The following is a 23,614-nucleotide window of genomic DNA, read 5'->3' as shown; positions in this document are numbered from 1 at the left end:
CAAGCCCCCACCAGATAAACCAAGCCCCCACCAGATAAACCAAGCCCCCACCAGATAAACCAAGCCCCCACCAGATAAACCAAGCCCCCAACAGATAAACCAAGCCCCCACCATATAAACCAAGCCCCCACCAGATAAACCACGCCCCCACCAGATAAACCAAGCCCCCAACAGATAAACCACGCCCCCACCAGATAAACCAAGCCCCCACCAGATAAACCAAGCCCCCAACAGATAAACCACGCCCCCGCCAGATAAACCACGCCCCCACCAGATAAACCAAGCCCCCACCAAATAAACCAAGCCCCCAACAGATAAACCACGCCCCCGCCAGATAAACCAAGCCCCCACCAGATAAACCAAGCCCCCAACAGATAAACCACGCCCCCGCCAGATAAACCAAGCCCCCACAAGATAAACCAAGCCCCCAACAGATAAACCACGCCCCCGCCAGATAAACCAAGCCCCCACCAGATAAACCAAGCCCCCACCAGATAAACCACACCCCCAGCAGATAAACCAAGCCCCCAGCAGATAAACCAAGCCCCCACCAGATAAACCACGCCCCCACCAGATAAACCAAGCCCCCACCAGATAAACCACGCCCCCACCAGATAAACCACGCCCCCGCCAGATAAACCAAGCCCCCACCAGATAAACCACGCCCCCACCAGATAAACCAAGCCCCCACCAGATAAACCAAGCCCCCAACAGATAAACCAAGCCCCCACCATATAAACCACGCCCCCGCCAGATAAACCACGCCCCCACCAGATAAACCAAGCCCCCACCAGATAAACCAAGCCCCCACCAAATAAACCAAGCCCCCAACAGATAAACCACGCCCCCGCCAGATAAACCAAGCCCCCACCAGATAAACCAAGCCCCCAACAGATAAACCACGCCCCCGCCAGATAAACCAAGCCCCCACAAGATAAACCAAGCCCCCAACAGATAAACCACGCCCCCGCCAGATAAACCAAGCCCCCACCAGATAAACCAAGCCCCCACCAGATAAACCAAGCCCCCACCAGATAAACCAAGCCCCCACCAGATAAACCAAGCCCCCACCAGATAAACCAAGCCCCCACCAGATAAACCAAGCCCCCAACAGATAAACCAAGCCCCCACCATATAAACCAAGCCCCCACCAGATAAACCACGCCCCCACCAGATAAACCAAGCCCCCAACAGATAAACCACGCCCCCACCAGATAAACCAAGCCCCCACCAGATAAACCAAGCCCCCAACAGATAAACCACGCCCCCGCCAGATAAACCACGCCCCCACCAGATAAACCAAGCCCCCACCAAATAAACCAAGCCCCCAACAGATAAACCACGCCCCCGCCAGATAAACCAAGCCCCCACCAGATAAACCAAGCCCCCAACAGATAAACCACGCCCCCGCCAGATAAACCAAGCCCCCACAAGATAAACCAAGCCCCCAACAGATAAACCACGCCCCCGCCAGATAAACCAAGCCCCCACCAGATAAACCAAGCCCCCACCAGATAAACCAAGCCCCCACCAGATAAACCAAGCCCCCACCAGATAAACCAAGCCCCCACCAGATAAACCAAGCCCCCACCAGATAAACCAAGCCCCCACCAGATAAACCAAGCCCCCAGCACCCTAAACCATGTCAGGCTAATCTGATCAGGTAGCCTGTCATGTAATGTTCCCCTTGGGCCTTGTCAGGAATGATGGCATATTGATTCCTCCATTCATCTCCAGGTCGTTAAAGGATTTGGTGGAAGTCATGAGAGCAACATGTGATTGTTGCTAAACCACATCACAGAGGTATTTTGGCAGCACGTCAGTCATGCAGATTGTAATGCCATCCAAGCTCCTAGTCCACCAGAACCGCTGTTTTTCACCTCATCAGACTGCAAGTCCTCATTTAACTACTGGCAATTGACAACGTCACTATTTACACAATGAAGTGTGTGCACTGTGCTCTAATGCAGAACTTGATTTCTCTTTCTCTCTGTGTGTGTGTGTGTGTGTGTGTGTGTGTGTGTGTGTGTGTGTGTGTGTGTGTGTGTGTGTGTGTGTGTGTGTGTGTGTGTGTGTGTGTGTGTGTGTGTGTGTGTGTGTGTGTGTGTGTGTGTGTGCGTGCGTGCGTGCGTGCGTCATCCCAGTCTTTTCAGGACTCAGTGGGTAAAGACGAAGCCGTCCCGGACTCCCTGAAGAGCACCATCTTCACCAACTTTGACCCTCTGTACAAGTTTCAGTCCGGCTTCCTCAGAGAGGTGGAGCAGAGGCTGGCTTTATGGTGAGATGGCACACGTCACTGGAGAATTACAATCCATCCGCGTCACAATCACCCACAATGATAAATGTATTTTGTAGTTCAGGCTATTTTCTCTCAAAATGTCACTCCCACTTAGCCTCGTTTTTTACATAAGACCCTCTTGGATTAAGAACACAGTTTGTGTGGTTTTGTTGTTTCATTGATCCTGGGTTTTGACATTCATTCTGGGAGGCCTCATCACAGAGACACACACACTTCCTGTGTAGCTGGGGTTTCTATGGCAACAGTCCCGCTGCATCAAGCCACTTCTTCTCCTCCTAGTCCTGTGGGTTATTCCACTGTCTGCTCCTCTTTAATGATATGGTCCCTACGTCAGAGCCCCGCCTAGCAGACCGTCACGACTACAGACATCGTACTGTCCAAGCCTTATTACAAGACTAAACCACAGAGCCAGAGACAGACCTCCAAGGAAGAGATGACTGTGTTTTCACTCAAAACATGGCCGACATCTGGCGTGGCTGAGGCCCAAAGGCAAACGAGCTGACCAACTACGGAGCACAGATTACATGCCATCTACTTTTCAAATGTGACGTACAGTTGACTTATTTTAGCCTTCTCTTGATCCGAGATGAAAGAGCTGGTAGTGGGATGTGTGAGTGGATAGGGGTTAGGGTTAGATGTGTGAGTGGATAGGGGTTAGGGTTAGATGTGTGAGTGGATAGGGGTTAGGGTTAGATGTGTGAGTGAATAGGGGAACGACATTCAGAACCTCCTCTCTTGGTTTTCTATTACCCTCCCCGTAATGTATTGGTTGATATTTTGAATGAAAGAGTATTGAGAATGATGTCAGTTCACATGGTGCTGAATCTAGTCGTCAACTGAAATTCATGCTCAAGAGAGACACCTGCTGGTGGTGTTCAGCAGTGCAGGTAAAGGTTGGTAAAGGTTAACCATTTCATTGGAATTCCCTTGCATGATTGTTTACATGAATATGAAATATGACTTTAATAAGTGCTTAAAATACACACACACACACACACACACACACACACACACACACACACACACACACACACACACACACACACACACACACACACACACACACACACACACACACACACACACACACACACTAAACTGTTCCAGAGGAATACACGTACTGTTTTATTTTAGGGAAGGGTGCTCCAATGCCCACATCAAAGGAGACTACCAGCGCATCGGGGATGTCATGCTGAAGCATCTACAGGGACTAAAGGTGTGCGCTCCTCTTTCACATTTTTACTGCACTTGTTATGTACTTCACTATGTATCTGCAGCACTCCTCTATGAACAAATATATGCTGCCTTGTGTGAAGTCTGCCTGTAGCCCTACCCTGCTCCAGGGGACTGCTCTGTGGCTGACCCTATGCTGCTCCTAGCCTGTCGTATGTGTGTGATATGGTCATACAAATATGTTTGTTCTACTCTACTTTGTTCTACTCTATTTATTCAACTCTCTACTTTATTTTATTATATTCTACTCTATTCTATTCTGCTCTATTCTATTCTACTTTATTCTATTCTTCTATATTCTACTATATTCTGCTCTACTTTATTCTATTCTACTCTATTCTACTCTATTCTGCTCTACTCTACTCTATTCTGCTCTATTCTATTCTACTTTATTCTGCTCTATTCTACTCCACTTTATTATATTCTGTTATACACTATTCTGCTCTACTCTATTGTGCTCTATTCTACTCTATTCTGCTCTATTCTACTCTACTCTACTATATGCTGCTCTACTCTACTCTATTCTGCTCTATTCTATTCTACTCTACTTTATTATATTCTACTCTACTCTATTCTGCTCTATTCTACTCTATTCTATTCTGCTCTATTCTACTCTACTCTATTCTGCTCTATTCTACTCTACTTGATTATGTTCTGTTCTACTCCATTCTACTCTATTCTACTCTACTCTACTTTATTATATTATGTTCTACTCTATTCTACTCTACTCTACTCTATTCTGCTCTACTCTACTTTACTATATTCTACTCTACTCTATTCTGCTCTATTCTACTCTACTCTATTCTACTCTATTCTACTTTATTATATTCTACTCTATTCTACTCTTTTCTACTCTACTTTATTATATTATATTCTATTCTGCTCTATTCTGCTCTATTCTACTCTACTCTACCCTACTCTAATATATAATTTTCTAGCCACTGACAGCCCACCTCCAGAAGCACTCGGAGGCCCTGGTGGAGCTGGAGAAGGCGTGCCGGTGCTCCCGGCGGCTGGAGGTGCTGGTCCGGGACTTTGAGCTGCAGAAGGTGTGCTACATCCCCTTCAACGTGTTCATCCTCCGGCCCCTGCACCGCCTCATGCATTACAAGCAGATCCTGGAGCGCCTCTGCAAACACTACCCCCCCGCACATGTGGACTTCAGGGACTGCAGAGGTAACTGTTATTGTTCTGTACACAGTCAGAACTATCAGACTGAAGCAGGCTATCTAGGACCTACTGGTGCAGTTGAGGGCCTCCTGGTGCAGTCGAGGGCCTCCTGGTGCAGTTGAGGGCCTCATTTTGCAGTTGAGGGCTTTCTGGTGCAGTTGAGGGCCTCCTGGTGCAGTTGAGGGCCTCCTGGTACAGTTGAGGGCCTCCTGGTGCAGTTGAGGGCCTCCTGGTGCAGTTGAGGTCTATGACATCATAAATGAGTGTTGTTTCTAATTGAATGGCCTCTCCTCTAGCTGCACTGGCAGACGTGTCAGAGGTGGTGTCCCAGCTCCATGGAAGCATGATCAAGATGGAGAACTTCCAGAAGCTGCTGGAGCTTATGAAGGATTTGATTGGCATCGACAATCTAGTCACTCCAGGGCGGGTGAGTTCAAGGAGAGACCGGACTCCATCCCAAATGGGACCCAATTCCCTATATAGCGCACTACTTTTGACCAGGGCCCTATTCAAAAGTAGTGCACTATGTAGGGAATATCCCCATATCAACAGTTTGCAGAAGCTAGTTTGAAGCACTCCTTTTGTTTTGTCAGTCGTTTTATGTCTTTCTGAGTTGTGTGATTGACGTAGGATGTTGTGATTGACTTGGGATGTTGTGATTGACGTAGGATGTTGTGATTGACTTGGGGTGTTGTGATTTGTGTTTTTTTCAGGAGTTCCTCAGGTTAGGCTGTCTCAGCAAGCTGTCTGGAAAAGGCCTCCAGCAGCGAATGTTTTTCCTGGTAATCTCTGCAATTGATCTGAGATTGACAACTTGAATGAGTTATTAAACAGATTATTCAGTGATCTCACAACATAGAAGGTTATGACAAGTGGAACTCTATGTTTAACCTCTTCAGTAGGAATGGCTTTGTCCAAAATGTCTCAAAGACGACGGCTTCCTTAACTTTCCACACAGCTGTTTACTGTTCTTTCAGCCAGAGTCCCTCTTTGTATGTAGGGCATCTAATGAGGCCAAGACTCATCTGAATCACGATTCATGTAAGAAACAGATTGAATGTAAACCAGTTGGATCAGGTGTATCCCTGACAGAGTTAATGTATTTACTGAGCCACAAACATTCACTCAATGTTCTTTTTGTGTGACGTAAATAAAGGTGGTAGAGCTATTAATGACCAGTCAATGATTGAAGTCTCTGTTTTCTTGTTCTATGGTGATAGTTCAATGATGTCCTGTTGTATACGAGTCGAGGGATGACGGCAACGAACCAGTTCAAAGTGCACGGGCAGCTCCCTCTCTATGGCATGACAGTACGTCTCTTTTCTTCCCCTCCCAGCCTTGTGCCCTGCCTTGGAGCACAGCACAGTAGAGTACAGTACAGTAGATTACAGTAGAGTAGAGTACAGTAGATTACAGTAGAGTAGAGTACAGTACAGTAGAGTACAGTAGAGTAGAGCACAGTAGAGTAGAGCACAGTAGAGTACAGTACGGTAGATTACAGTAGAGTAGAGTACAGTAGAGTAGAGTACAGTAGAGTAGAGTAGAGTACAGTACAGTAGAGTACAGTACAGTAGAGTACAGTAGAGTAGAGCACAGTAGAGTACAGTACAGTAGATTACAGTAGAGTAGAGTACAGTAGATTACAGTAGAGTACAGTAGAGTACAGTAGAGTAGAGTACAGTACAGTACAGTAGAATACAGTAGAGTAGAGTACAGTACAGTACAGTAGAATACAGTACAGCAGAGTACAGTAGAGTAGAGCACAGTAGAGTACAGTATTGTACAGTAGGGTACAGTACAGTAGAGTAGAGAAGAGTACAGTAGAGTAGAGTACAGTAGAGTAGAGTAGAGCACAGTAGAGTAGAGTACAATAGAGTAGTGCACAGTAGAGTACAGTACAGTAGATTACAGTAGAGTACAGTAGAGTAGAGAAGAGTACAGTAGAGTACAGTACAGTACAGTAGAATACAGTGCAGTAGAGTACAGTACAGTAGAATACAGTACAGTAGAGTACAGTAAAGTAGAGCACAGTAGAGTACAGTAGAGTAGAGTACAGTACAGTAGAATACAGTACAGTAGAGTAGAGCACAGTAGAGTAGAGTACAGTAGAGTAGAGCACAGTAGAGTAGAGAAGAGTGCAGTAGAGTAGAGTACAGTAGAGTACAGTAGAATACAGTACAGTAGAGTACAGTAGAGTAGAATACAGTGCAGTAGAGTACAGTACAGTAGATTAGAGTACAGTACAATAGAGTACAGTACAATAGAGTAGAATACAGTGCAGTAGAGTACAGTACAGTAGAGTAGAGTACAGTACAGTAGAGTAGAATACAGTGCAGTAGAGTAGAGTACAGTAGGTTTCACAAGCTTGTAATTATTTACTGTGAATGAACTGCTGTGCCACTTTAACCCTTTCCATCTGTCTCTCTCTTTAACTCTCTCCATCTGTCTCTCTCTTTAACTCTCTCCATCTGTCTCTCTCTTTAACTCCCTCCATCTGTCTCTCTCTTTAACTCCTTCCATCTGTCTCTCTCTTTAACTCCCTCCATCTGTCTCTCTCTTTAACTCCCTCCATCTGTCTCTCTCTTTAACTCCCTCCATCTGTCTCTATCTTTAACTCTCTCCACCTGTCTCTCTCTTTAACTCTCTCCATCTGTCTCTCTCTTTAACTCCCTCCATCTGTCTCTCTCTTTAACTCCCTCCATCTGTCTCTCTCTTTAACTCTCTCCATCTGTCTCTCTCTTTAACTCCCTCCATCTGTTTCTCTCTTTAACTCCCTCCATCTGTCTCTCTCTTTAACTCCCTCCATCTGTTTCTCTCTTTAACTCCCTCCATCTGTCTCTCTCTTTAACTTCCCTCCATCTGTCTCTCTCTTTAACTCTCTCCATCTGTCTCTCTCTTTAACTCTCTCCATCTGTCTCTCTCTTTAACTCCCTCCATCTGTCTCTCTCTTTAACTCCCTCCATCTGTCTCTCTCTTTTAACTTCCCTCCATCTGTCTCTCTCTCTTTAACTCCCTCCACCTGTCTCTCTCTTTAACTCCTTCCATCTGTCTCTCTCTTTAACTGCCTTCATCTGTCTCTCTCTTTAACTCCTTCCATCTGTCTCTCTCTTTAACTCCCTCCATCTGTCTCTCTCTTTAACTCCCTCCATCTGTCTCTCTCTTTAACTCCCTCCATCTGTCTCTCTCTTTAACTCCTTCCATCTGTCTCTCTCTTTAACTCCCTCCATCTGTCTCTCTCTTTAACTCCCTCCATCTGTCTCTCTCTTTAACTCCCTCCATCTGTCTCTCTCTTTAACTCTCTCCACCTGTCTCTCTCTTTAACTCTCTCCATCTGTCTCTCTCTTTAACTCCCTCCATCTGTCTCTCTCTTTAACTCCCTCCATCTGTCTCTCTCTTTAACTCTCTCCATCTGTCTCTCTCTTTAACTCCCTCCATCTGTTTCTCTCTTTAACTCCCTCCATCTGTCTCTCTCTTTAACTCCCTCCATCTGTTTCTCTCTTTAACTCCCTCCATCTGTCTCTCTCTTTAACTTCCCTCCATCTGTCTCTCTCTTTAACTCTCTCCATCTGTCTCTCTCTTTAACTCTCTCCATCTGTCTCTCTCTTTAACTCCCTCCATCTGTCTCTCTCTTTAACTCCCTCCATCTGTCTCTCTCTTTAACTTCCCTCCATCTGTCTCTCTCTCTTTAACTCCCTCCACCTGTCTCTCTCTTTAACTCCTTCCATCTGTCTCTCTCTTTAACTCCCTTCATCTGTCTCTCTCTTTAACTCCTTCCATCTGTCTCTCTCTTTAACTCCCTCCATCTGTCTCTCTCTTTAACTCCCTCCATCTGTCTCTCTCTTTAACTCCCTCCATCTGTCTCTCTCTTTAACTCCTTCCATCTGTCTCTCTCTTTAACTCCCTTCATCTGTCTCTCTCTTTAACTTCCCTACCATCGTTCTCTCCCTCTCTCACACACTCAGTCCTTCTTTCCCAAAGGCAGATGTACCCTCTCATGCCTCATGTGTTGACTGTGCCTGTTATGTTCCCAGATCCGGGAGAGCGAGGATGAGTGGGGTGTGCCTCACGCCTTCACCCTGGTTGGGCAGCGCCAGTCAGTAGTGGTAGCAGCAAGGTGAGGCTATGGTTCGATCCAGCTCTTCTCTGGAATAGTCTTCAAACACTCGCCAGTAGACCTACAGGTTCTGGTATGAAGATGTTCCCAATAAAGTGGTCGCTGAATCGGCAGGAGGCCTGTTCCATCAGCAGAGTCAACGAGGCCTTTATATAATCACAAAGACACATTCATTATTTATACCGCTCCCTTACCCTTATAAAAATAACGGCATGAAATATTTATCAGGCTGGTTAAATTTTATTTTATTTTTTATGTTTGTCTGTTGTGTTTTTACAGTAGTATAAGCTGTTGTGTTTTTACAGTAGTATAAGCTGTTGTGTTTTTACAGTACTATAAGCTGTTGTGTTTTACAGTACTATAAGCTGTTGTGTTTTTACAGTAGTATAAGCTGTTGTGTTTTTACAGTACTATAAGCTGTTGTGTTTATTCAGTAGTATAAGCTGTTGTGTTTTTACAGGAAGTATACGCTCTTGAGTTTATACAGTAGTATAGCTGTTGTGTTTTTACAGTAGTATAAGCTGTTGTGTTGTTAAAGTAGTATAAGCTGTTGTGTTTTTACAGTAGTATAAGCTGTTGTTTCTATACAGTAGTATAAGCTGTTGTGTTTTTACAGTAGTATAAGCTGTTGTGTTTATACAGTAGTATAAGCTGTTGTGTTTATACAGTAATATAAGCTGTTGTGTTTTTACAGTAGTATAAGCTGTTGTGTTTTTACAGTAGTATAAGCTGTTGTGTTTATACAGTAGTATAAGCTGTTGTGTTTTTACAGTAGTATAAGCTGTTGTGTTTTTACAGTAGTATAAGCTGTTGTTTCTATACAGTAGTATAAGCTGTTGTTTCTATACAGTAGTATAAGCTGTTGTGTTTATACAGTAGTATAAGCTGTTGTGTTTTTACAGTAGTATAAGCTGTTGTGTTTTTACAGTAGTATAAGCTGTTGTTTCTATACAGTAGTATAAGCTGTTGTTTCTATACAGTAGTATAAGCTGTTGTGTTTTTACAGTAGTATAAGCTGTTGTGTTTTTACAGTAGTATAAGATGTTGTGTTTTTACAGTAGTATAAGCTGTTGTGTTTTTACAGTAGTATAAGATGTTGTGTTTTTACAGGAAGTATCAAGTCAGGTGGTATGACTGTTTGCACTGTATGTCCGGTTTGAACATCTGTGCATTCCATTCTCTCTCTCTCTCTCTCTCTCTCTCTCTCTCTCTCTCTCTCTCTCTCTCTCTCTCTCTCTCTCTCTCTCTCTCTCTCCTCTCCTCTCCTCTCCTCTCCTTCGTCTCCTCTCCTCTCCTTCTCTCTCTTTTCCTTTTCTCTATTTCACTCTCTCTCTTTCTCTCCCCCCTCTCTCTCTCCCTCCCCCTCTTTCTCTCCTCTCTCTCTCTCTCTCTCTCTGTCTCCCTCCCCCTCTTTCTCTCCCCCTCACTCTTTCTCTCCCCCTCCAGTTCCCTGTCAGAGATGGAGAAGTGGATGGAGGACATTAATGTGGCCATTGTCCTGGCGGAGAGCATCAACGGTCCTACGTCTGACCGGCTGGCCAACAGTCTGACAGATAACAGTAAGTTGGCTACCCTGGAGCTCGGGCATTGGGCACACTGTATAGGAACGCTAATAGTGTATCTGACAATCATCCAACCCCATGAGTTATTGCTGAGTTCTCCCTCTTACTGGTCTTCTTTGCACAGACAGTTCATCTTCTTCTAGAAACTTCAGAGCCAGAATGGGCCAACCTTTAAATCTGCATAGAGCTTCAATAGCTCAAACACAATGTTACAAATGTATTGTTTATAAAGCATTGATTTGAAGGATGTTCTTTTTTTTATATACATCCTGTCTGCATGTGTGTACTCGCAAACATAGCCACTGTGAAGTACTGTGCTACTATTGATCTCGTCTGGTTTTACAGTAGGATCCAACTTCCCACGTTGTTATAGTGTGTATCTTGGAAGTAACCGCTTCCTGAATTTCCCAGAATCCCTAACAGAGGACTCCTGTGCAGAGGCGGAGTCTGAGGACGACCTGATGGCGTCGCGCACCTCCCTGGAGAGGCAGGCCCCTCACCGTGGTAACACCACTGTGCACGTGTGCTGGCACAGGAACACCAGCGTGTCCATGGTGGACTTTAGCGTAGCCGTGGAGGTACCAGAACCAGAACCAGACCTGACCTGCTCTGGCTTCCCCAGTCTCTCTCTCTCTCTGTCTCTCTGTCTGTCTGTGTATCTATATCTGAGTGTGTTTCCTCACCTGGGAACAGTGTCCTCCTGAGCAACAACCTCTCTGTCATGGCCTTATGGTGTTATTTGGACATTGTGTTACCTCAGTGATTTGTCATTATATTACCTCAGTGAATTGTCATTATATTACCTCAGTGATTTGTCATTGTATTACCTCAGTGATTTGTCATTATATTACCTCAGTGATTTGTCATTGTATTACCTCAGTGATTTGTCATTGTATTACCTCAGTGATTTGTCATTGTATTACCTCAGTGATTTGTCATTGTATTACCTCAGTGATTTGTCATTATATTACCTCAGTGATTTGTCATTGTATTACCTCAGTGATTTGTCTTTATGTTACCTCAGTGATTTGTCATTGTATTACTTCAGTGATTTGTCATTGTATTACCTCAGTGAATTGTCATTATATTACCTCAGTGAATTGTCATTATATTACCTCAGTGATTTGTCATTATATTACCTCAGTGATTTGTCATTCATTATATTACCTCAGTGAATTGTCATTATATTACCTCAGTGATTTGTCATTATATTACCTCAGTGATTTGTCTCTAAGCTGTTGGTACTGTCACTTCTGTCAACTGCTACTTATGCCCCTTTGGATCTCACCAGGAAGGGAAAGTAGCACTGTCGTTTGTCATAGATTTAAACAACAGCTCTCAGTGCAGCTGAAGCAGCTTCTACAAGCTCTTTGTTGTTGAATACTGAGCTGAGAGCAGAGCAGACATTAGCAGGAGGTGGGTGAACTGCAAAGGACACTGTTCTCAAGTCAGCCGACTGTTGCTAACTCTTTCCAGTGTGGTTTCCTCATCTTATCTCTACTGTGTCTTTCCAGTGTGGTTGTGCGCTCCTTTCTTCCCTTCTTCACAGCCGTGGACTCACCGTTAGCCCCTCTTGTGTATGTGTGTGTTTACACCAACTCAGTCTTTGTGTCTCTGTCCTTCCCTCCCTCTCTCTCTCTCTCTCTCTTCTGTGTGTCCGTCTGTCTGTCCTCCGTGCTAGAGGAGCCTAGTCCAGTCAGTGACTCAGAGGCCCCCCTCTCGGGGCCCTCGGGGCCCAGCAGTGGCCAGGGCCCAGTGCCTTTGTCTCTTATTTGCTGGCATCGAGTTCACAGCCTCTCCTTTAGTGATTCCTGCAGGAGTCTGGAGGTAAAGGATCCAGGGAGAGAGGAGAGGCCTCCTCATCGCATTGTAGAATTACTGTCCTCGCGTACTATCACCTTATCTTCTTCTTTGAGGTCGTTGGTGAAAAGTGTAATTCTTTTGTGTAAAACTTTTCATCTGTTAAGACGTACAAATGAACTAAGAGAAATTACTGGTAGCCTGCAATGGTGGTCCTGTATGACTCAGTTGGTAGGGCATGGCGATTGTGGGTTCGATTCCCGGGGCCACCTACATGTAAAGATGTATGCATGCATGACTGTAAATCTGCTAAATGGCATATATACACTGAACAAAAAATAGAAACGCAACATGCAACAATTTCAACAATTTTACAGAGTTACAGTTCATGAAAGGAAATCAGTCAATTGAAATAAATAAATTAGACCATAATCTATGGATTTCACATGACTAAGCAGGGGCCTAGGATGGCATAGGCCCACCCACCTGGGAGCCAAGCCCACCCACTGGGGACCCAGGCCCAGCCAATCAGAATGACTTTTTCCCCCACAAAAGGGCTTTATTACAGACAGAAATAGTCCTCCTGTCAAATTCTCCTAAGATGACTTTGGAAGTGGCTTATGGTAGAGAAATTAACATTAAATTATCTGGCAACAGCTCTCGTGGACATTCCTGCCGTCAGCATGCCAATTGCATGCTTCCTAAAAACTTGATACATCTGTGGCATTGTGTTGTGTGACAAAACTGTACATTTTAGAGTGGCCTTTTATTGTCCCCAGTACAAGGTGCACCTTGTAATGATCATATTGTTTAATCAGCTTCTTGATATGTCACACCTGTCAGGTGGATATATTATCTTGACAAAGGAGAAATGCTCACTAACAGGGATGTAAAAAATTTATGCACAAAATTTGAGAGAAATAACCTTTTTGTGTGTTTGGGAAATTTCTGGTATCTTTTATTTCAGCTCATGAAACATGGGACCAACACTTTACATGTTGCGTTTATATTTGTGTTCAGTATTCAACGATGGCTCAGTTTACAGTACATGCTTTTTATCACCACTAGATGGCAGTACATGCTTTTTATCACCACTAGATGGCAGTACATGCTTTTTATCACCACTAGATGGCAGTACATGCTTTTTATCACCACTAGATGGCAGTACATGCTTTTTATCACCACTAGATGGCAGTTGTTCACTGTGACCTTAGAGGTTCAGTGACTTTAAACTGTGGCTGGAGGCTGACTGTTTATAGCTGTACTTACCTCAGATAAACCAATGTTAGGAGTGAAGAGGCCCCAGGCTTAATCACAGTGGGTTTATTTACAGAGCTGACAGTACAGCACATATGCATGAACTATTCTTTATACATTCATATAGTTAAATTAAGGTTAAATAAAAAACATTATTTATATATAAATGTTTGTTGATATTGCCTCTCTTTGTTTAGATTTTTGTCATAATATGTCCTTTTTACAAAAATGAAGTTCACTGATTGTAAATCGTTGTTCTACTGTAGAATCAGCTGTCAGGAAACCTGCTGAGGAAGTTCAAGAACAGCAACGGCTGGCAGAAACTCTGGGTGGTCTTCACCAACTTCAGCCTGTTCTTCTACAAGACCCACCAGGTGAGCACCATCTCATCAGGTCCGCCCTGTCCGTGTAATCTGATTCATTATGATCTAAATTAAGGTAAAACTGATCCTTGGTACATACGGGACCAGAGGTACAGGAATGTGTTCTAGGGAAGGAGATTCCCCCCTCCTCCTTCCATGTAGTCTGTGAAGGCCTGAAGTACAGCAGTGTGTGCTGGGGCAGACCCCCTCCTCCTTCCATGTAGTCTGTGAAGGCCTGAAGTACAGCAGTGTGTGCTGGGGCAGACCCCCTCCTCCTTCCATGTAGTCTGTGAAGGCCTGAAGTACAGCAGTGTGTGCTGGGGCAGACCCCCTCCTCCTTCCATGTAGTCTGTGAAGGCCCGAAGTACAGCAGTGTGTGCTGGGGCAGACCCCCTCCTCCTTCCATGTAGTCTGTGAAGACCTGAAGTACAGCAGTGTGTGCTGGGGCAGACCCCCTCCTCCCTCCATGTAGTCTATGAAGGCCCGAAGTACAGCAGTGTGTGCTGGGGCAGACCCCCTTCCCTCCTTCCATGTAGTCTGTGAAGGCCTGAAGTACAGCAGTGTGTGCTGGGGCAGACCCCCTCCTCCTTCTATGTAGTCTGTGAAGGCCTGAAGTACAGCAGTGTGTGTTGGGGCAGACCCCCTCCCCTCCTTCCATGTAGTCTGTGAAGGCCTGAAGTACAGCAGTGTGTGTTGGGGCAGACCCCCTCCTCCTTCCATGTAGTCTGTAAAGGCCTGAATTACAGCAGTGTGTGTTGGGGCAGACCCCCTCCCCTCCTGCTCATTTCAGATCCGTGTTCCATGTCAGAATATCTCTAGACACTTTAATAATAAAAAATTGGATGTAATAAATATATCACTAGTCACTTTAAACAATGCCACTTTATATCATGTTTACATACCCTACATTACGCATCTCATTTGTATATACCCGACTCTACACCATCTACTGCATCTTGCCATCTTGATGTAATGTATCACTAGCCACTTTAAACAATGCCACTTTATATAATGTTTACATACCCTACATTACTCATCTCATATGTATATACTGTACTCTATACCATCTACTGCATCTTACCTATGCCGTTCGGCCATCGCTCATAAATATATTTATATGTACATATTCTTATTCATTCCTTTACATTTGTGTGTATAATGTAGTTGTTGTGAAATTGTTAGATTACTCGTTGGTTATTAATGCACGGTCGGAACTAGAAGCACAAGCATTTCGCTACACTCGCATTAACATCTGCTAACCATGTGTATGTGACCAATAAAATGTGATTTGATTTGATTTGAATATCCAATCTCTCTGTGGGATTTCAGATCTGTGTTCCATGTCAGAATATCCCATCTCTCTGTGGGATTTCAGATCCGTGTTCCATGTCAGAATATCCCATCTCTCTGCGGGATTTCAGATCCGTGTTCCATGTCAGAATATCCCATCTCTCTGTGGGTTTTCAGATCCGTGTTGCATGTCAGAATATCCCATCTCTCTGTGGGATTTCAGATCCGTGTTCCATGTCAGAATATCCCATCTCTCTGTGGGATTTCAGATCCGTGTTGCATGTCAGAATATCCCATCTCTCTGTGGGTTTTCAGATCCGTGTTCCATGTCAGAATATCCCATCTCTCTGTGGGTTTTCAGATCCGTGTTGCATGTCAGAATATCCCATCTCTCTGTGGGTTTTCAGATCCGTGTTGCATGTCAGAATATCCCATCTCTCTGTGGGTTTTCAGATCCGTGTTGCATGTCAGAATATCCCATCTCTCTGTGGGATTTCAGATCCGTGTTCCATGTCAGAATATCCCATCTCTCTGTGGGATTTCAGATCTGTGTTGCATGTCAGAATATCCCATCTCTCTGTGGGATTTCAGATCCGTGTTGCATGTCAGAATATCCCATCTCTCTGTGGGATTTCAGATCCGTGTTCCATGTCAGAATATCCCATCTCTCTGTGGGATTTCAGATCCGTGTTGCATGTCAGAATATCCCATCTCTCTGTGGGATTTCAGATCCGTGTTCCATGTCAGAATATCCCATCTCTCTGTGGGATTTCAGATCCGTGTTGCATGTCAGAATATCCCATCTCTGTGGGATTTCAGATCCGTGTTCCATGTCAGAATATCCCATCTCTCTGTGGGATTTCAGATCCGTGTTCCATGTCAGAATATCCCATCTCTCTGTGGGATTTCAGATCCGTGTTCCATGTCAGAATATCCCATCTCTCTGTGGGATTTCAGATCCGTGTTCCATGTCAGAATATCCCATCTCTCTGTGGGATTTCAGATCCGTGTTCCATGTAAGGGAGTCGTAACACATTCCCATGCCGGATTGTCTGCTCTCACTTTAGGCACAGCTCCCCTGAATCCATTGGAATCACCACCTGAACGAACCAGTGTTAGTTACACAATAGTCAGTTGCTTTGTTTTGGCACATGTTCTACGACCTGTAGCCACTGGGCATTTTGACAGATTTTAGAATACTGTACATCATCAAAGCATAAAAGTGATGTAAAGTGTATTCGTAGTGAAAGTGAGTAGCTCCATGAAATTCCGAATGCTTGACTGTTTGGTCCTTTCCCCTCTCTCCAGGATGACTATCCGCTGGCCAGTCTCCCCCTGTTGGGCTACTCTGTCACCATCCCCACTGAGTCTGAAAACATCCACAAAGACTACGTCTTCAAACTGCATTTCAAATCCCACGTCTACTACTTCAGATCTGAGAGCGAGTACAACTTTGAGAGGTACAGTACACTTCTGTATATTTGGTATTGTGTACAGTAGATAGTATATGTGTCTACTGGATGTGAAACCCTTTGTCTCTTTCTCTTCATACAGGTGGATGGAGGTCATTCGCAGTGCCACAGTCTCTGCCAGCCATACCCGCATTCTGACCCGGAAAGTGTCCCATCCGTACTGACCCAAAGAGCAGGGGGTCTCTCCCTGTCTCCGTGCCTCTTCTCCTCACCACAACCTCCCATAGGTCTGACCACACACAGCCTCTCTTCACACTACGACTCCCTCAAGCAGCAAGCTGGCACCACACACTCTTCACTTCTCTGGAATCTGTTGATTTCCTTTTCTCCATAGATCTGGGACATATGTACATTGAACAGTGTCCATGCACAATCTTGGTGCTTTTTGATGCGGTGACGTGTCCGCTGATTTAGACTGCAACAGAGACTACATTTTCAGCATTTTTTATACTCTGCTCTGAACCTTTTTTTGTAGGACGTCATTTTATACTGTTTTCTAACGGAGCACATACTATACTTCTGTTTTCACATTCTGTCATTGGATAGTTTTATGGTGGAAACTGATTCTGCTGTTTTTTTTACCTGTTTTTCATTTAGGATATCACTGCATCCTCAAGGTCTTTTGTCTCCTTGTTCATTTTATGGGGGAAAAACAAAACAAAACAGCTGCTTTGAGATCCAACAACTTGAGTGTCCAAACAGGTCTACCATTGTCCTAGATTTTACACTGCATTTTTATTATGTCAGTGGGGAGGAGACTTAAAATGTGTTGTTAAACATGCCATATTAAATTACTTTTCTAAATATAAATATATATAAATATAAGATGTCTCTGGAGATTGTGAGTAACCTTGTGAAAACATGGATGATCAGTAAAGATATCCAAATATTTAGTTGTACTATTGACATAACTCTAAAACTACTTATAAAACGATCAGGTTAGTTACCATCACCACTAACGCCATTATTCGCCAAGTATACTGAATATTCCTGTTACATGAGGATCTTTGTCGTGTGGGTTGAGTACCACTGAGGGTTTTCTGAATAGTATTATATTCCACCCTTAATAGTGTGAGACATGATCATAATCTGTGTATTATGAAGGAAACTGTAATGGAAAGCTTTAAAGAATATGCGTGAACCAAAATAGCAACTTTCAGTTCCGAGCACCATTGCCCTTGTTGGACTAGGCTGCCCATATGTAAGAGACATTTACGAATCTAAATGAAATGGACATATGCATATGACAGATAGGGTTTATGAAGTGTAGCATTCGAGAGGGTATTGCAGGTGTGCTGCCAGACAACAGAGAGAGCTCTTTGGGAAATTAAAGCAATAAAAAAAAACATTTATTTGAACATTGTATTGTGAGTTTTATTTGCATGGTCCACAATAGTTAACTTTCAATGTTTTGGACCACTTTCACTTCAATGCGCTCTAAAAATATTATTAAAATGTTGTTTCTTGTATGACCCATAGGCGGTATCATTGATCAATAACATAAAGCCTGTTCCGTTGTGCTCGTCACGTTGGCTACTGCCCCCGAAGTTATTGCACTCATGATTTCCATCTGATGAAAGGAGAAATCGAGATAGGCCTCCTAAAAACGAACTTGGTTATTGCCATTTCCTCTTAAAATGTCGAATTTTGAAATGTTGTGTACTTAACTGCATTTGAATTCTACACGTTTAACGCTTAAATATTCAATTCATTGAACAATTAGTTCCCCTATGGAACAGAAAGACAGTGCATGGTATCTTCTTTCCACGTTTCTTTTTTTAACCCATAAATATAATTATAAAAAATAATACAGTAGCATACATTCATAACGTGCTCATATAGAAAGTTGAGTGGGCAGGTCTCCGTCCATTAATGAAGTGTGGAGGAGTATGGAATGATGCCGCCGCCGTTTCAGAACGGAGCACGCAGATTACTTAATGCATTACCGTTCTCCTAGCAACAGGATATTATGCTGGCACCCCGATTGCATATTATTCTTTTTAAATAAGAGTCCCCCTTCCAAAACATGATAAACTTGGGGAATATCGATGTTTGTTAGCACTCTAGTGCAGTACAACTGTTTTTCACAGCATTGCAACCACCTTTGGGAAAAATGTATGGATAATTTGACGTATTTGATTTAATATTGTATTATTTATGCCAGCATTTATTTTGAAAGTTTACACATTGGTATTTTGAAAGGTGATGTGTAGGCTATATTTAAAGAAATACACTTTCAATAAAATACTAAAATATATATATGTTATTAGAATGACTCAATAGAATCAGCTAAATGTAAATGGGCCTCTTGTGCTAGGCAACAGGTGCTAGGCAACAGGTTTAATACAGAGTGATAGTGAGTCCTTACTCCACAAACTCCATTCACTGCAAAGTAATACAATATATATGGGATACTTACAGTATTGGGTTGTAGAGGAAAAAATGTACTACCTGTCTAATATAAACTGGGCTGGGAAATACTCAGTCTGGGGTCTACTAACCAAATATGTGTAGTTCTTGAGGGGGACTGTGTTGTACACATCCAACAGCACTTTGTTCACCCCCCCCCCCCCCCCCCCCCCTCCCCTCCATAGCCCCCAAAGCCCCCAAAGCAATACACTGTTATGGACAGTACATGGGATGCAGATTGACTTGTAGAGAGAACATTTCTACCTGTCTCAGCTAAAGTGGCATGGGCAATACTCAGCAGGGTTTCTACTAACCAAATATTGTTCGTTTCGGGGGGGGACTGTGTCAGTGTGCCAATCAAATGAGAGATTTCAGTAGGAGATGTTACCCAGCAATTGGGAGGTTGGAAAGAGCACAAGTTAAAACAACAACTATTTTCCAATCAATCCCCTAGTAAAGTATAAAACTGGTGAAAAGTGTATTTCATCCTGATATTTGTGTTTTCTTAGGACTTTAAATAAGAAAGGACTTCAAATCAAATCAAATTTTATTTGTCACATACACATGGTTAGCAGATGTTAATGCGAGTGTAGCGAAATGCTTGTGCTTCTAGTTCCGAAAATGCAGTAATAACCAACAAGTAATCTAACCTAACAATTCCACAACTACTACCTTATACACACAAGTGTAAAGGGATAAAGAATATGTACATATAATGAATGAGTGATGGTACAGAACGGCATAGGCAAGATGCAGGAGATGGTATAGAGTACAGTATATACATATGAGATGAGTAATGTAGGGTATGTAAACATAAAAGCGCATTGTTTAAAGTGGCTAGTGATACATGTATTACATAAAGATGGCAAGATGCAGTAGATGATATATAGTACAGTATATACATATACATTATATTAAGTGGCATTGTTTAAAGTGGCTAGTGATACATTTTTGATCAATTTCCATCAATTCCCATTATTAAAGTGAGCTGGAGTTGAGTCAGTATGTTGGCAGCAGCCACTCGATGTTAGTGGTGGCTGTTTAACAGTCTGATGGCCTTGAGATAGAAGCTGTTTTTCAGTCTCTCGGTCCCTGCTTTGATGCACCTGTACTGACCTCGCCTTCTGGATGATAGCGGGGTGAACAGGCAGTGGCTTGGGTGGTTGTTGTCCTTGATGATCTTTATGGCCTTCCTGTGACATCGGGTGGTGTAGGTGTCCTGGAGGGCAGGTAGTTTGCCCCTGGTGATGCGTTCTGCAGACCTCACTACCCTCTGGAGAGCCTTACGGTTGTGGGCGGAGCAGTTGCCGTACCAGGCGGTGATACAGCCCGACAGGATGCTCTCGATTGTGCATCTGTAGAAGTTTGTGAGTGCTTTTGGTGACAAGCCGAATTTCTTCAGCCTCCTGAGGTTGAAGAGGCGCTGCTGCGCCTTCTTCACAACGCTGTCTGTGTGGGTGGACCAATTCAGTTTGTCCGTGATGTGTACACCGAGGAACTTAAAACTTTCCACCTTCTCCACTACTGACCCGTCGATGTGGATAGGGGGGTGCTCCCTCTGCTGTTTCCTGAAGTCCACAATCATCTCCTTTGTTTTGTTGACGTTGAGTGTGAGGTTATTTTCCTGACACCACACTCCGAGGGCCCTCACCTCCTCCCTGTAGGCCGTCTCGTCATTGTTGGTAATCAAGCCTACCACTGTAGTGTCATCCGCAAACTTGATGATTGAGTTGGAGGCGTGCATGGCCACGCAGTCGTGGGTGAACAGGGAGTACAGGAGAGGGCTCAGAACGCACCCTTGTGGGGCCCCAGTGTTGAGGATCAGCGGGGCGGAGATGTTGTTACCTACCCTCACCACCTGGGGGCGGCCCGTCAGGAAGTCCAGGACCCAGTTGCACAGGGCGGGGTCGAGACCCAAGGTCTCGAGCTTGATGACGAGTTTGGAGGGTACTATGGTGTTAAATGCTGAGCTGTAGTCGATGAACAGCATTCTCACATAGGTATTCCTCTTGTCCAGATGGGTTAGGGCAGTGTGCAGTGTGGTTGCGATTGCGTCGTCTGTGGACCTATTGGGTCGGTAAGCAAATTGGAGTGGGTCTAGGGTGTCCGGTAGGGTGGAGGTGATATGGTCCTTGACTAGTCTCTCAAAGCACTTCATGATGACGGAAGTGAGTGCTACGGGGCGGTAGTCGTTTAGCTCAGTTACCTTAGCTTTCTTGGGAACAGGAACAATGGTGGCCCTCTTGAAGCATGTGGGAACAGCAGAATGGGATAAGGATTGATTGAATATGTCCGTAAACACACCAGCCAGCTGGTCTGCGCATGCTCTGAGGACGCGGCTGGGAATGCCGTCTGGGCTTGCAGCCTTGCGAGGGTTAACACGTTTAAATGTTTTACTCACCTCGGCTGCAGTGAAGGAGAGCCCGCAGGTTTTGGTAGCGGGCCGTGTCAGTGGCACTGTATTGTCCTCAAAGCGAGCAAAAAAGTTATTTAGCCTGTCTGGGAGCAAGACATCCTGGTCCGCGACGGGGCTGGTTTTCTTTTTGTAATCCGTGATTGACTGTAGACCCTGCCACATACCTCTTGTGTCTGAGCTGTTGAATTGCGACTCTATTTTGTCTCTGTACTGGGACTTAGCTTGTTTGATTGCCTTGCGGAGAGAATAGCTACACTGTTTGTATTCGGTCATGTTTCCGGTCACCTTGCCCTGGTTAAAAGCAGTGGTTCGCGCTTTCAGTTTCACGCGAATGCTGCCGTCAATCCACGGTTTCTGGTTTGGGAATGTTTTAATCGTTGCTGTGGGTACGACATCGTCAATGCACTTTCTAATGAACTCGCTCACCGAACCAGCATATTCGTCAATGTTGTTGTTGGACGCAATGCGGAACATATTCCAATCCGCGTGATCGAAGCTGTCTTGAAGCGTGGAATCAGATTGGTCGGACCAGCGTTGAACAGACCTGAGCGCGGGAGCTTGTTGTTTTAGTTTCTGTTTGTAGGCTGGAAGCAACAAAATGGAGTCGTGGTCAGCTTTTCCGAAAGGAGGGCGGGGGAGGGCCTTATATGCGTCGCGGAAGTTAGTATAACAATGATCCAAGGTTTTACCAGCCCTGGTAGCACAATCGATATGCTGATAGAATTTAGGGAGTTTTGTTTTTAGATTAGCCTTGTTAAAATCCCCAGCTACGATGAATGCAGCCTCAGGGTGTGTGGTTTCCAGTTTACAAAGAGTCAGATAAAGTTTGTTCAGGGCCATCGATGTGTCTGCTTGGGGGGGAATATATACGGCTGTGATTATAATCGAAGAGAATTCCCTTGGTAGATAATGCGGTCGACATTTGATTGTGAGGAGTTCTAGATCAGGTGAACAGAATGACTTGAGTTCCTGTATGTTGTTATGATCACACCACGTCTTGTTAATCATAAGGCATACACCCCCGCCCCTCTTCTTACCAGAAAGATGTATGTTTCTGTCGGCGCGATGCGTGAAGAAACCAGCTGGCTGCACCGACTCCGTTAGCGTCTCTTGAGTTAGCCATGTTTCCGTGAAGCAGAGAACGTTACAATCCCTGATGTCTCTCTGGAATGTTACCCGTGCTCGGATTTCATCAATCTTATTGTCAAGAGACTGGACATTGGCGAGTAGTATGCTAGGGAGTGGAGCGCGATGTGCCCGTCTCCGAAGCCTGACCAGGAGACCGCTACGTTTGCCCCTTTTACGGCGTCGCATAGGGTCGCCGGCTGGGATCAGATCCATTGTATTGGGTGGAAGGCAAAACACTGGATCCGTTTCGGGAAAGTCATATTCCTGGTTGGAACGATGGTGAGTTGACGTTAATCGTATATTCAGTAGTTCCTCCCGACTGTATGTAATGAAACCTAAGATTACCTGGGGTACCAATGTAAGGAATAACACATAAAAAAACAAAATACTGCATATTTTCCAAGGAACGCGAAGCGAGGCGGCCATCTCGGTCGGCGCCATCTGTGGCGGGAGGACTTCTAATAAGACAGAGGCCCAGTAACAATCAGTTGTATTTTCTGACACTTTGGACATATGGGGGATGATCCATGAATTAGTCCGACCCAAGTCCAAGAAGCCAACCTTTGGATTAATTGAGACCAATGTTCCCTCTAAACGGCGTAGCCTTAAAGGGGCAGTGTTATATTTTGAGACAGGCTTGAACAAGTAGCCAATAGGCAGAGGGTAGCACAATTTGACTGATTCTCTGTAGTAATAGTATGGGAATATCAATGTATTTTATTTTGTAAAGTGGTTTCTTGTATCAAACAACACAACTCATGGAATGTAGGTCCTACATTGAACACAACACATTGGCTGCTACTGTAGGCTGAATGATAGAACAACTATTTGCATGTTAACATATTATGGGATTCATTTTCTCCATTGTTTTTGATGGTGGGCCACTCTGGTAAGCCTACATTATGATCAAATAGCCACAGTAGGCTACTTGACCACTGTTAAAACTATAACTTAAAGCGAGTACAGCCACAGTGATCACAGTAAAACTATAACTTAAAGCGAGTACAGCCACAGTGATCACAGTAAAACTATAACTTAAAGCGAGTACAGCCACAGTGATCACAGTAAAACTATAACTTAAAGCGAGTACAGCCACAGTGAT

The 23,614-nt window shown here is 44.3% G+C and overlaps 1 protein-coding gene across 5 annotated transcripts in view; it reads left to right on the top strand.

Annotated features, from left to right (window-relative positions):
• The window catches only part of LOC139538981 (FERM, ARHGEF and pleckstrin domain-containing protein 1-like), a 167,149-nt gene extending 149,232 nt beyond the window's left edge, over positions 1-17,917 (top strand). For 3 of the 5 annotated variants that reach the window (XM_071341606.1, XM_071341604.1, XM_071341605.1), the window contains 12 exons: positions 2,145-2,278; positions 3,434-3,515; positions 4,471-4,708; positions 4,999-5,129; positions 5,416-5,484; positions 5,923-6,012; positions 8,734-8,816; positions 10,263-10,375; positions 10,790-10,956; positions 13,702-13,809; positions 16,396-16,547; positions 16,642-17,917. In XM_071341606.1, coding sequence (XP_071197707.1) covers positions 2,145-2,278; positions 3,434-3,515; positions 4,471-4,708; positions 4,999-5,129; positions 5,416-5,484; positions 5,923-6,012; positions 8,734-8,816; positions 10,263-10,375; positions 10,790-10,956; positions 13,702-13,809; positions 16,396-16,547; positions 16,642-16,723 — 1,449 coding nt within the window. In that variant the 3' untranslated portion in view covers positions 16,724-17,917. Of the gene's footprint in view, positions 1-2,144; positions 2,279-3,433; positions 3,516-4,470; positions 4,709-4,998; positions 5,130-5,415; positions 5,485-5,922; positions 6,013-8,733; positions 8,817-10,262; positions 10,376-10,789; positions 10,957-12,059; positions 12,206-13,701; positions 13,810-16,395; positions 16,548-16,641 lie in introns of those variants that run through there. The other 2 variants (XR_011667840.1, XM_071341607.1) reach the window with 2 other exon arrangements.
• The last annotated feature ends 5,697 nt before the right edge of the window (positions 17,918-23,614 follow it).

The sequence above is a fragment of the Salvelinus alpinus genome, chromosome 14, assembly GCF_045679555.1.
Source record: "Salvelinus alpinus chromosome 14, SLU_Salpinus.1, whole genome shotgun sequence".
Classification (NCBI taxonomy): domain Eukaryota; kingdom Metazoa; phylum Chordata; class Actinopteri; order Salmoniformes; family Salmonidae; genus Salvelinus; species Salvelinus alpinus.
Note: the sequence above shows the minus strand (reverse complement) of the source record. Positions and strands in the feature narration are given on the sequence as shown.